The 12,145-nt window shown below is 44.0% G+C and overlaps 1 protein-coding gene across 5 annotated transcripts in view; it reads left to right on the forward strand.

Annotated features, from left to right (window-relative positions):
• The first annotated feature begins 367 nt into the window (after nucleotides 1-367).
• LRGUK (leucine rich repeats and guanylate kinase domain containing) overlaps nucleotides 368-12,145 on the forward strand; it is a 154,160-nt gene continuing 142,382 nt past the window's right edge. For all 5 annotated transcript variants that reach the window (XM_055115385.2, XM_055115386.2, XM_055115383.2 and 2 more), the window contains exon 1: nucleotides 368-3,435. In XM_055115385.2, the coding sequence (XP_054971360.1) occupies nucleotides 3,139-3,435 (297 nt within the window). In that variant the 5' untranslated portion in view covers nucleotides 368-3,138. The remainder of the gene's footprint in view (nucleotides 3,436-12,145) is intronic.

A 12,145-nucleotide genomic window follows, 5' to 3' on the forward strand; every position in this document is an offset into this window, starting at 1 on the left:
CAAATATAGGCAACAGAAGGTGCACCTGGCCTCTTCTTTCCATTCTGAATGAGGTTAGGTGCTGGCTCCAGACTGGGAGAACAACTCAGTTGCACACCGAAGAGTTTGAGGTAAGTAAGAGTTAATAATAACACCAACACAAAGATACCATGAAGCTGAAGCTGGAGTCAGCACCCTCTTTCCAACTTAAGCTCTTTACCCCTTTGGTTCTCCCTCCAGGACAGCCTATCCTGGATGCCCTCTCAAAAAAGGCACTCTGAGAGTATCATCATGTCACTCCTCTACTTTCTCCTTCCTCTCACCCAAGGTGGAAAGGATCCAGGGCTATCACAAAAAGACCCTGCTCTCCGGAATGATCATATCCCACTGTCTTTGCCCACCTCACTTCATTCCCTGGGTCCCAGAAACCTGAGATCTTCCTGCCGCTCCAACACATACACACACACGCACATGCACACACACCCCATTCTCACTCACTCACTCTCTCCCATTTTTAGTATCTCACCAGGGTCAGGTTCTCTATGCCTTGTGATAAGTTCCTCAGAAACTAATTCATACTTTTGGAGAAAGAAGACTATTAATGGTTAATTTCAGGGGCTTTGGAGCCAGGAAGACCTGAGTTGTAATGCCACTTTAGATACAAATTTTGTAACTGGGCAATTGCTTACCATCTTTGGGCCTCTTTCTTCTCCTTTGAAAATAGGGATGTCAATCCTCTTTCAGAGGGCCGTTGGAATAATTAAACGAGATACGTGTATAGCCCTTAGAACAGGCCTGGTTTACAGTAAGCAATGAATAAATGGAAGTGATTATTGATGTTTTTGTACTAATGAGAAGAGTTTAGAATAAATATTTCCTCCCCTCACCTCCTCTCCCTCTGTCTAATTCTGTCTTCTCTGCCTGATAAAAGAACTTGTTTTATGGATACAACGCCTTGTACTTTGATGCCCAGAATCCCAAAGTAGGGATTCTATTAGTAAAAGTCCAGCCTAGTGAGCAGTTTGGTGAACTAGCAAGAGTAAAAATTGAGCAACAAGAGGTCTAGACACTAATTCCTGCTCTGCTGCTAACAAGCCAGGCAATTTGGGGCAAGTCATTAGCCCCTGAAGGCTATAATTTCTTCTATAAAAAGAATTGGGATAAGATGGACTTGTAGGTTCCTTCTGTTTTTTATATTTTATGGTTCTATATGAAAAGGTTTTTCTCTGAATGAATTCTTCTATTGATACTTTAAAAACCTTGGCTGATGTATTTTTTCTTCTGAGACCTCTTATTGCGTAGCTTTATCTTGCCTCATTTTTTTTTCACACGCAAAAGGGGTAGTTGAAGGTGAACTGTGGAGTTGGTCATTCTAGGTTTGGATTTCAGTACCACCACTTGGCTTTTGGCCAGTTATTTAACCTCTCTGAGGCTCAGTGTTCTCATCTGTCTAATGAGGATGGACAGAGGGTAGATGTGAAGATGAAAGGAGGCAGAATTCTTAGACTAACCTCAAAGGCTATAGTTTGATTGTCCTGTAGGACATTAACCAGTTTTGTCTATAACTTGGCAAACTTATTTCAGAATGTCTTTTCTCATGGACTCTGAATGCCTGATTACTATCTTCCTGATTTCTTCATTAATTAGTGAGTCTAATAGAATCTTTCACATGTGCTTCATTCTATTTTTTATATAAGAATCCTGTTTTTAACTTTTTGAAAATTATTCTTTGACTGCCTTCAGACACTCTCCTCGATAGACTGACATAGGCGAAACTCACTAGAAATGCTGATTAAGTTACTGAAAAAAAGAAAAACGATCGAGATTTGCATTTTTACACTTTCTGCCTGATTCTTCCCTATGTCACTTAGCCGAAGCCAGGCCCTACGAGGGTAAGGGTGGGGAAAATTCCCTTGGAGGAATCTCTACTTATTGGAAAAAGAAATAAGCAAAAAGCAAGAGGAGCCTGGCAGAAAGAGATATTTTGCTTGTGGCCTTTACATTTATGACTAGCAAGATAATGAAGGAAGGTAATTCTGAAAGCTTTATGTCAGTTTTAACGGTCCCTCAAGCACTGAGAAAGATAATCGTCAATGGATGGTGTCCATAAGGATTTTTTCTCCTTCTCCCCTGACAGCCATTGACAGGATCATTTTGTATTTGCAACTGCTGTCATTGAAGCGTGCAGAAAAGGCCCCGTAAGGCCAGAAGGATGAGGGCTACTTCCCTGCAAGGATCTCTATTGTCATCACTATGGCAATAATAGTTACTATAATTTTCATTCTGCTTTTCTATAGAGTGTCGACTTTGTGGAGCTTAAGGCTATGGGATTTGGGTCACATAAAGTCACACTAGCATAAAATCATGCTTTGTTATCTTGAAAGAATATTTTTTTTAACTGCAAAAAGAGCCTATGCAACAAGATTAAAATAATTGCCAATGCAGGTCACTTGACTAATATAATTATTTATGGGATGCTAATAGCTTTTCAGACGCTTTCAGATACAGCGTCAATTTGACAGCAGTTTTTTCTCTCTCTGTTTGGATTGTAAGACCACTGCCAGTTTTTCTCCGCAAGGACAAGGCTTATCATTGGGGGGTGGGGGTGGGGAATGTAAATTAATTGGAAATCAGCTCTCAGGCGTCGTCTGGTAGTTTCTCTTTATTATCTGCAATTAAATCATAAGGACAGGAACCATGCCTTCTATTTCACTTATATGCACCCTCATCTCCTAGCGTCGCGCTCTGCATAAATTTCAGTGGTACTAGCTTTCCTACAGACTGCTTTAGAGACATCAGACACTTCTAAAGTACGACTCTGCGGAAAGAGCCCTTTGGGAATGAAGCGGCAACGGTGGCGCACCTGCGATCCTATCGTGGGATGACAAAGCTCTAAGAGGGGTCTCAGGGTAGGGAGGAAACAGCTGGAGACAAAGAAAGGGGGTGTAGCGAAAAGAGGTGAAAACAGGAAAGATAAGCGAACAGAACAGACCAAAGAGAGAAAAATAACAGAAGAGACTGAGAAAAAGAAAAGTCAAGTGGAGCGCCCACTGCCCCGCCTGCAGAAGGCGAGTACGCGCGGAGGAGACTACAGGCCCCAGAATCCTCCGCGGTTCCCCTTGCCTGGGGTCAGTCTCCTAGGCAACCCCGCTAAACAAGATGGCGACCTCCGAGAGGGCTCTCCTGAGGACCAGAGCTGCCTCTCTCCTGAGAGGCTTGGGCAGATCCCGAACTGGAGCCCGATCGTTACAGTTTCGCGCAGAAAAAGAGCGTCAGCCTTGCTGGTCTTTTCCCGTGGGGCAGAAGACGAAAGGCAGCTCTAACATAGCCTCCTCCTACCTGCTCCAGCAGCTCATGCACCGCTATCAGGAGCTGGACTCGGACGGAGACGAGGACCAGGGCGAGGGCGAGGCGGGATCCGAGGAGTCCTCAGAGTCCGAAATGCTGAATTTGGAGGTGTGTCTTCCCCCCAACCCCGTACTCCCTGGCTCCCTCGTCCAGCCCTGTTACTTCAGCGGCAGCTCCCCGATGCACCCCCACGAGCCCGAAGCTTCCCACATCTTCTCAGGCTCTCTCGCCTCCAGGAACGCCTCTTCCCCCTCTTTTCTTCCCCTGTCTTACCCCGTTTTCTCACCCCCTGCCTGAAATAGCTCTAAATATTTCCTTTCTTTTTTCATTAACACATTTGATTTCTTATGAGTCAAGTTAACACAGCGTCACTTTGTAAGAGTGTCTAGATAATTGTCTGGGAATTATGGCTTTAGCTTTTTCAAAATTATACTTTGACAGTATTGTGAATAGGCAGAGTTCATCTCTGACATTGCCAGCACCTGTTGCCCATGGCTATGACATACTTCCACACTCTTCCTCAGTTCTAGTCCCGTCAGCCTCCCTCCAGGAAAAAAAAAAAAAAAAATCCGCTTTTGAAAGTGCTTCTTCAAAGACTAAAGTGACTTAAAAGTTGAATACATTACTTCTGTTGGGGGCATATGCCTTATACAAGCAACATGCACACACACCAGAAAAGAGCCTTAGAATGTTCGAACAGCCAGCTCATTGTGGGAGTATTTTAGGATGTGGGGAATGTTCCCATCATCCCACCCATATTGACTGGGATGGCGGCTTCACGTTTCACATGACTGCGATTCCCTCCTTTCCACAATACCTCTTCTGACCACCACACAATTCCTCTTCTTTCTTATGCTTATTATCGTCCTTTTCCTTTCTTAGTCCATTGCTGTCTTCTTGTCCTTTTCCACTTCTCATCACATCACTTCTTTTCTCTTGGCTTCTAATAGATTGCTTTCTTTCAAAAGCGTAATTTAATTTGCTTCCTTTCTATTTTGTTTATTTTTTTGAGATGGAGTCTGGCTTTGTCACCAGGCGGGAGTGCAGTGGCGTGGTCTCCGCTCATTGCAAGCTCCACCTCCTGGGTTCAAGCGATTGTCCTGCATCAGCCTCCCGAGTAGCTGGGACTACAGGTGTGTGCCACCATGCCCAGCTAATTTTTTATATTTTTAGTAGAGACGAGGTTTCACCGTGTTAGCCAGGATGGTCTTCGATCTCCTGACCTCGCCATCCGCCCACCTCTGCCTCCCAGAGTGCTGGGATTACAGGCGTGAGCCACCGCACCTGGCCTAATTTGCTTCCTTTCAATACACTGTTAGGTTCTTCTCTTTGTCTTGGCTGCCAGGAAACTTAGATTCAATAGTTTTTCTTAATTTCAAAGTTTTCTTTAGGTTTTTTCTCCCGTTTCCTTTTCCTTGGCAGTATAAATTGCATGAAATTCTTTTCAGAAGTAAATATAACATAGAGAAGTAGAATATTTTCTTTTCTTTTTTCTTTCTTTCTCTTTCTTTCTCCTTCCTTCCTTCCCCTCCCTCCCTTCCTTCCTCTTTCTTTCTTTCTCCTTCGTTCCTTCCTCCCTTCCTTCCTTCCTGCCTTCCCCTCCCTCCCTCTTTCCCTCCCTCCCTTCCTTCTTCTTTCTTTCTTTCGTTTTTTCTTCCTTCCTTCCTTCCTCCCTTCCTTCCTGCCTTCCCCTCTCTCCCTTCCTTCCTTTCCCTCCCTCCCTCTCTCTCTCCCTCCCTCCCTCCCTCCCTCCACTCTCTCTCTCTTTCTTTCTTTCCTTCTTTCTTCCCTCCCTCCCTTCCTCCCTCCCTCCACTCTCTCTTTCTTTCTTTCCTTCTTTCTTTCTTCCCTCCCTCCCTTCCTCCCTCCCTCCCCTCTACTCTCTCCTTCCTGCCTTCCTTCCCCCCTTTCCTCCCCTCCCCACCCCTCCCTCCCTCCCCTCCCCTCCCCCCTCCCTCCCCTCCCCTCCTCTCCTCTTCTCTCCTCTTCTCTTTCTTTCACAGGGTCTTACTCTGTCACCCAAACTGGAATACAGTGGTACAGTCATGACTCACTGCAGTCTCGACCTCCTAGTCTCAAGTAATCCTCCTGCCTCAGCCTCCTGAGTAGCAGGGACTATAGGTGTACACCAAAGCAACTGGCTAATTCTTGTAATTTTTGTAAGAGACGGGGGCCTTGCCATATTGCCTAGGCTGGTCTTGATCTCCTGGGCTCAAGAAATCAGGCCACCTCAACCTCCCTAAGTGCTGGTGTTACAGGCATGAGCCACTGTGCCCAGCCTAAGATATTTTCAGTGCTCTCATTCTGTGATATTCTTCTGGTTTCCCCTCTTTGCATCTATTCACAGTCACCTTTTCTCTTTGAGGCCAAACATGTTTCTGTGTTATGCCTGTTCCCTTTCACAAACTCCTTTCCTCATTTGTCTTATTTCTTCTTATTCTCCCCTCTCTAACCTGCGGTGTCTTCTGTTACTCTGATTCTTCTATTAACCACTTGGGTTCCCCTTCCTTTGTAATGTCCTTCTGTTCACTTTCAACATTTGGCCTGTTTCTTTTTTCCCTTCCTCATACCCCATTTTGTCTTTCCTCTTTTTTTACTTCCTTCCACATGAGCTAGTTCCCATTAGTTTTGCTTAAAGTTGACCATAGAAAGCTATTAATTATTCTATTCGTTATTACTTCTTTTGTCTTTTGTTGATTTACTTTGCTATCTTTAACAGTGACTGTTGCAAAACTATAGCAGTGTTTTTGCAACTTTGAGATGTTTGTATGGTTTCCACCAGCTTCCCCCCCAGAGGAATTCACAAATGAACCACCAGTATACTTTGTTATTCTAATTAACACATAGCTCTTTGGCTATGGGGTTCATTAGCACCATTGTTAATCTGTCTTCAGTATGCCATTAACAAACCATAGAAGGGGTTGACATGAACTAGCTATTCCTTTTTGGCTTGTAAGACACATGTGGAACAGGTTCATTATTTCTTCCATTTACATTCTAAATATTAATTTTGTGTTTTTATTCTATTTTGGCTTTTTAGTATTGCACACATATTAATATGCTAAATAAACTGAAACAAAGTTTTAAAAAGAAACATTTGGAAATTCATGTTCAGTGATTTATTATTCCCATCTTAGCCTGTTATTCTCAGTTTATTATTCCCAGCTTAGCACCTTTGCAATGCTATCATGGTCACAATAATTACTGAGTGCCTTTAATGCAATTTGCCTTAAACCTCGGAAGCCCTTATGAAGTGAGGGAGGCAGTATGGACCACCTGTTCAAAACACTGCCGTTGGAATCAAAGATTTGTGTTTGAGGCTTGATTTAGCCTTTTGTTAGTTGTGAGATGTTGAGCAAATTACTTAACCTCTCTCATTCTTCATGTGGGAATTATAATAATACTTAAAGAATTGTGAGAATTAAATGAGATCCTATATGTTAAATGCTTATCATATATTTTGATACAGTTAATAATACAAATAGTAACTTACATGTTTTCATCTGCTAACTACAGCCCATTAAGTGATTTGATTAATTTAGCCTTCATTGAACAAGCATTTACTGAATGATTGCTATGCAGAAAGCACTCGTTGACTGTACAGAGCAGAAGTTTCTGGGCCCAAAAATTGATGCATGAAAAACACTTCTTTTCAGTCCCTTTATAAGGGTAATAATACCTACTCCTGTGATAGTTAAGAACATGAAATTTAATAAGAAACTCTATATTTAAAGTTCTTACTATAGTGTCTGATACAGAATAGACTTTCAAAAAATTATAGCTGCAATAAATAATAGCAGTAATGGTAGAAAAAGATGAGAACATGATTGAAGACATACATGGTCCCTGCTCTCAAAGTGAGATAAGAATGCGAGTAAATCATAGCAATTCAGCATACCTGTAGTATGTCTTACAGAGATGAGTACAGCTTACAGCTGGATTGCAGGGACATGGAAGACTTCAGGGGAAGGAGACTCTTGCCTGGGTGGAGAGGTGGTGTGTGGGCAGGCAGGTGGCAGCTTTTCCTACTGATGAGTTACAGGTGAGAACAGAAGAAGCCTCCTAGGTAGGGATGAAATTGTGGAGGGCACTGTGATGTTGTAGGAATACGGACTCGGTTCTCTACACAGTGGGGAACTGCTCTGTTGGCCAGGTGGTATTAGATTGGAGGATGGTAATACTGGAGGCAAGGAGAACAGTGAGAAGATTCTAGCAAAATCCAGGGGGAGTGAGAAGAGCTGTTATCTATCATAGGAATCAGGGACAGATGGAGCTATGCGTTAAGGAGTTGGATATATGAACAATATGACTGGAAATCAGGGGAGAGATCTCAGAGTAGGAGACATGGGAATCATCACCTCTAGATTCTGGGAAATCATCCAGGAAGGGATGGGAGGGAAAAGGCCACGAATAGAACCATAAAGGTACAGATACCAAGGGTATTTAAGTGGTAGGCAGATGAAGAAGCAGGGAAGAAAACTGGGAAGGACTGGTAAGAGAAGTATAAGGAGAAAGAAGACCTATATGATAGGGAAGCCAAGAGTCTCAAGAACATGATGACGGGGTGCAGTGGCTCATGCCTGAAATCCTGACACTTTGGGAGCCAGAGGCAGGAAGATGGCTTGAGGCCAGAGTTTGAGACCAATCTAGGTAACATAGTAAGACCCTGTCTCTATAAAAGAATTTTTAAAAAATTAGCCGACCAGTCATAGTGGTATGCACCTGTAGTCCCAGCTACTTGGGAGGCTGAGGCAAAAGGATCACTTGAGTCCAGGAGTTCAAGGCTGCAGTGAGCTATGATCATGCCACTGCACTCCAGCCTGAGTGACAGAGAAAGACCTTGTCTCAAAAAAAAGAAAAAGAAGATGGGAATGGGTTACGCTACAAATAGGTTAAGTGGGAAGAGGCCTAAAAAGTGCTCATTCATTTTGCCTGTTTGAGGGTCATTGGAGACATTGGCCCACGTGGTTTTTATGAGGTGGTGAAGTCAGGAGGCTAAGTGAAGTTGAAGAGTAGTTGGGAGGCGAGGAAAGGAGAACTAAGGCATAAAAAGCAATCAACTCTAGAGTAGATTGGTTATTAAAGGAAACTCTAGTTTATAGCTAAAGGAACCTGCAGGACTGAAGAAAGCCTCTGTAGGACAGAAGAGTCTAACACACTTGTGTAGCTGGAGTGGGAACCACAGAGAATGGTGGGTTCAAAACACAGACAAAAGGGGGCAAAAATGGTCCCTGAGGAAAGAGAAGGGTGTGGGACCCCGAGTAGAGAGAAGGCACAGTCTTCCTCTAAGACCTGAGTGAGAAACATTAGGAGAGGTGCTCCTAGGAAGCTGAGAGGGTTAACATCTGAGAGCTTCTGTTTTGCCTCAGAAGTAGAAGAGAAGGGCATTAGTGGAGAAGACGGCAAAGGAGTTGAGGCACTGCACAGCTTGAGAGTTATGGAGAGATGGGCTAATCAAGAAGGGGAGTTGAAAAGGGGCTGATGAAGAACAGGAGACCGTTCATAGCAAAGAGGCCCAGCTGAAAGTCAGCTTTACAGGGACTCCAGGATGCAGAGTTGTGGGGTCTTCTCTAGCCCACTCAGCAGCTAGGGGGCAGATGAGGTGCATTCATTCATTCAACCCTGTTTGAGCACTCACCACATGCGGGGCACTGTTTGCCTCCTTCACACTTAGGCTTCAGCCATCCTGAACCTTCATCGTTCTCTCAATGGGCCATGCTTGCTTTTGCTTTTGGGATTTTGTACATGCTGCCCCTTTTGCCTGTAATACTATTTCTTGGCTTGCTTTTCAGCCTTATCTTCCCTTTTGCCAGAGTTACTCACAATTTGGGTCTCAACTGAATTGCTATCTCTCCTAGGAAGATTTTGCTAACCTCTTACTCCACCCTGGTACTGACATACAATGGGGGCCCTGCTCATAGTCAGCAGACACTGCCTATGTCTATTATAATCTTTATCAAATCCAAAATTTGCTTGCATACTTGTCTGTCTCCCAGACTGAACTGTAAATCCCTTATGGACAGGCACCATATCTGTTCACTGATTCACCATGTCTTATCCATTGAGCCAAGCATAGTGGCTGGCATGTGCTAGGTATTCTAGATTTTTTTTCCCCCTGATGAATGATGAACATGACACAGTCCTGCCTCAATGCAGCAGTTGATTGTGAACTTGATTCTGATTTGTATATGGATGGGGTAGTTGCAACCAGGGAACAAGGATCAGAGACTTGAAGATAGAGAGAAATTGAAATTGCGTATGGGGCCAGGTGCGGTGGCTCATGCCTGTAGTCCCAGCACTTTGGGAGGCAGAAGTGGGTGGATCACTTGAGCCCAGGAGTTTGGGATCAGCCTGGGCAACATGGTGAAACCCTGCCTCTATAAAAAAATTATAAAAATTAGCCAGGCATGGTGGCATATGCCTGTAGACCCAGCTATTTTGGAGGCTGAGGTGGGAGGATGACTTGAGCCCGGGAGGTTGAGGCTGCAGCGAGCTGAGATCACAACACTACATTTCAGCCCAGGTGACAGAGCGAGACCATGTCTAAAAAAAAAAAAGAAAAAGAAAAAAAGAAATTGCCCATAGGCTACCCAGTAGGGAAGGGAGTATAGTCAGAAGGGAACAGATAGACTCTGAGAAAAGTGTCTATCTGTGAACAGACTGGAGATTTTGTTGTGGTCAGTGAACAAGTTCAACAGGTGCTAGGTAGGTTGAAGGATAAGCAATTGTGGGATTAGAGAGGAACACTGGGGTCTGAGGTTTCCAGGGTGGAGCAGTTTAGCATGATGACTAGGTCCAGGGCATGGCCGTGAAAGTAAGCTGTCTGGAGCTGAGGCAGTAAAGAATTGTGCATGTGTGCATGTGCTGGCAATAGGGTGTTGGATGGCCACCCATAGGGATTCTGAGGCCACTCAAGATAACAACGGGAGCTTGAAAACGACCAAAGATCGGAAGGAGAGACATGATACTGCCAAATGTCAGGAACATCAGGAGGTGTGAGGAGGTTATTGTGCAGAGTGCTGCCTTCCCCAAGGAAAAATGGTGACAGCGTGGCTCATCTCCATGTCAATGGCTAAGTTGAAAAATAAGCATCCACCTGCTCTAAGTGAGTAAGTGAGGATGCAGTGTCTTCATATTTCCAGGAAATGGAGGGGGCCAGATGAACTTTAAAGGGCTAGGTGGAAAGTTTGGAGGGAAGGTAACATTCCTTCCCAGGCCTTGTATAATAAATTAGAACTTTATTTAGAAAAGTAAATGTGTTTTGCCTATTTTGTGAACAGCCTGATTGGCATAGGTGAGTGAAACATTACGATGTGGAATTTCTGACTTCATCAATTAGTAGTAACAGAAATCGTCATCTATTGGGAACACTATGTTGCACATACTGTGCTGTGAGTTTTATGCCCATTTTTTTTTTTCTTTCTCCAAAATATTAAAAGAAGGTGTTGGGAAGGAATGACTTTCCCTCTACTCTCCTAGCTTTTATAGCTGGGTCTATAAAATAAACAGACAACAGGTGGATTAACAGGAGAAAAGGTATTATACATGTATTAATTATGAATAAATTTGTAATGTTTGTGGGGGACATTGCAGGAAAAAACAGAAGTGAATAATCAAAAAAGCAGTGAGATTTGAGATGTTATGTACCATCGCAATAGGGGAAGGGGAGAAGGGATGCAGGCCACTTAGGGGAAAGTAAATGCTTTTTAGGGAATGAATAGTCCCTTAGAAAAACAGATGCGGGGTATGAGAGTTTGTGACAAAGTCTGTCTTAGTGTGACATTGACTTCTGGTCTCCTCCCCTGGGTGGGTAAAAGTCATTCTTCCGTGTTTGATGAAAACACTGGAGGGGGGCAAATTTAGGACAACTGAGTTTCTTTTGGAGGATCTGCCTTGAGGCAGATAAAGGGAGTTCAGAAAGAGCCTTTCCCTGCGTTTGCTGTTTTTCAAGTGCCTTCAGCTCAAAATAATCAATATACCAACATGGCATATTTTACAGCGACATGTCCTGAACGTCTTCAAAGGTAATAACATTTCCTATTTATAGCTGAAAACTACCAGATTCAGTGAAAACTTTACCTCCCCAAAGTCACACATCCAAAATGGCAGGGCTGGGGTTCAAGCCATGCCTGCCCAATTCTGAAGCCATGTGCTGCCTCCATGCAGGTGGTATTTACTTCCCTGAACCAGTGGAAACTTGCTGGGAAATAAACTCTTTTTTTTTTTTTTTTGAGATGGAGTCTCGCTCTGTCGCCCAGGCTGGAGTGTGGTGGCACAATCTTGGCTCACTGCAAGCTCTGCCTCCTGGGTTCACGCCATTCTCCTGCCTCAGCCTCCTGAGTAGCTGGGACTCCAGGCGCCCGCCACCACATCCGGCTAATTTTTTTGTATTTTTAGTAGAGACGGGGTTTCACCGTGTTAGCCAGGATGGTCTCGATCTCCTGACCTTGCGAACTGCCCACCTTGGCCTCCCAAAGTGCTGGGATTACAGGCGTGAGCCACCGCGCCCGGCAAGAAGCTCTTTATAATAGCACAAGCCTACATGCATATGTCGTCAGTAGCTACAGCCGGAGCTGCATTGTTGGTTCCTGAATTCATATAGAGGACTTAGAAAAAGGGTATTTTCCATGGTTATCTATATGCTAGTCATGGCTAGTTATGTCGGTGTGACTGATGTGATCACTATGTTTTGTGTTCTCATGTTGATGTCAGTGTTAATGTGTTGGTCATTATGGAGTTGAAGGCAGCACAAACATAATACTGACCCACCTGTTATCTCTTTTGTCTGTCATTGTTGGAGGAAGGGCTTGTCAGGGTG

Source organism: Pan paniscus, chromosome 6, assembly GCF_029289425.2.
Source record: "Pan paniscus chromosome 6, NHGRI_mPanPan1-v2.0_pri, whole genome shotgun sequence".
NCBI classification, from domain to species: domain Eukaryota; kingdom Metazoa; phylum Chordata; class Mammalia; order Primates; family Hominidae; genus Pan; species Pan paniscus.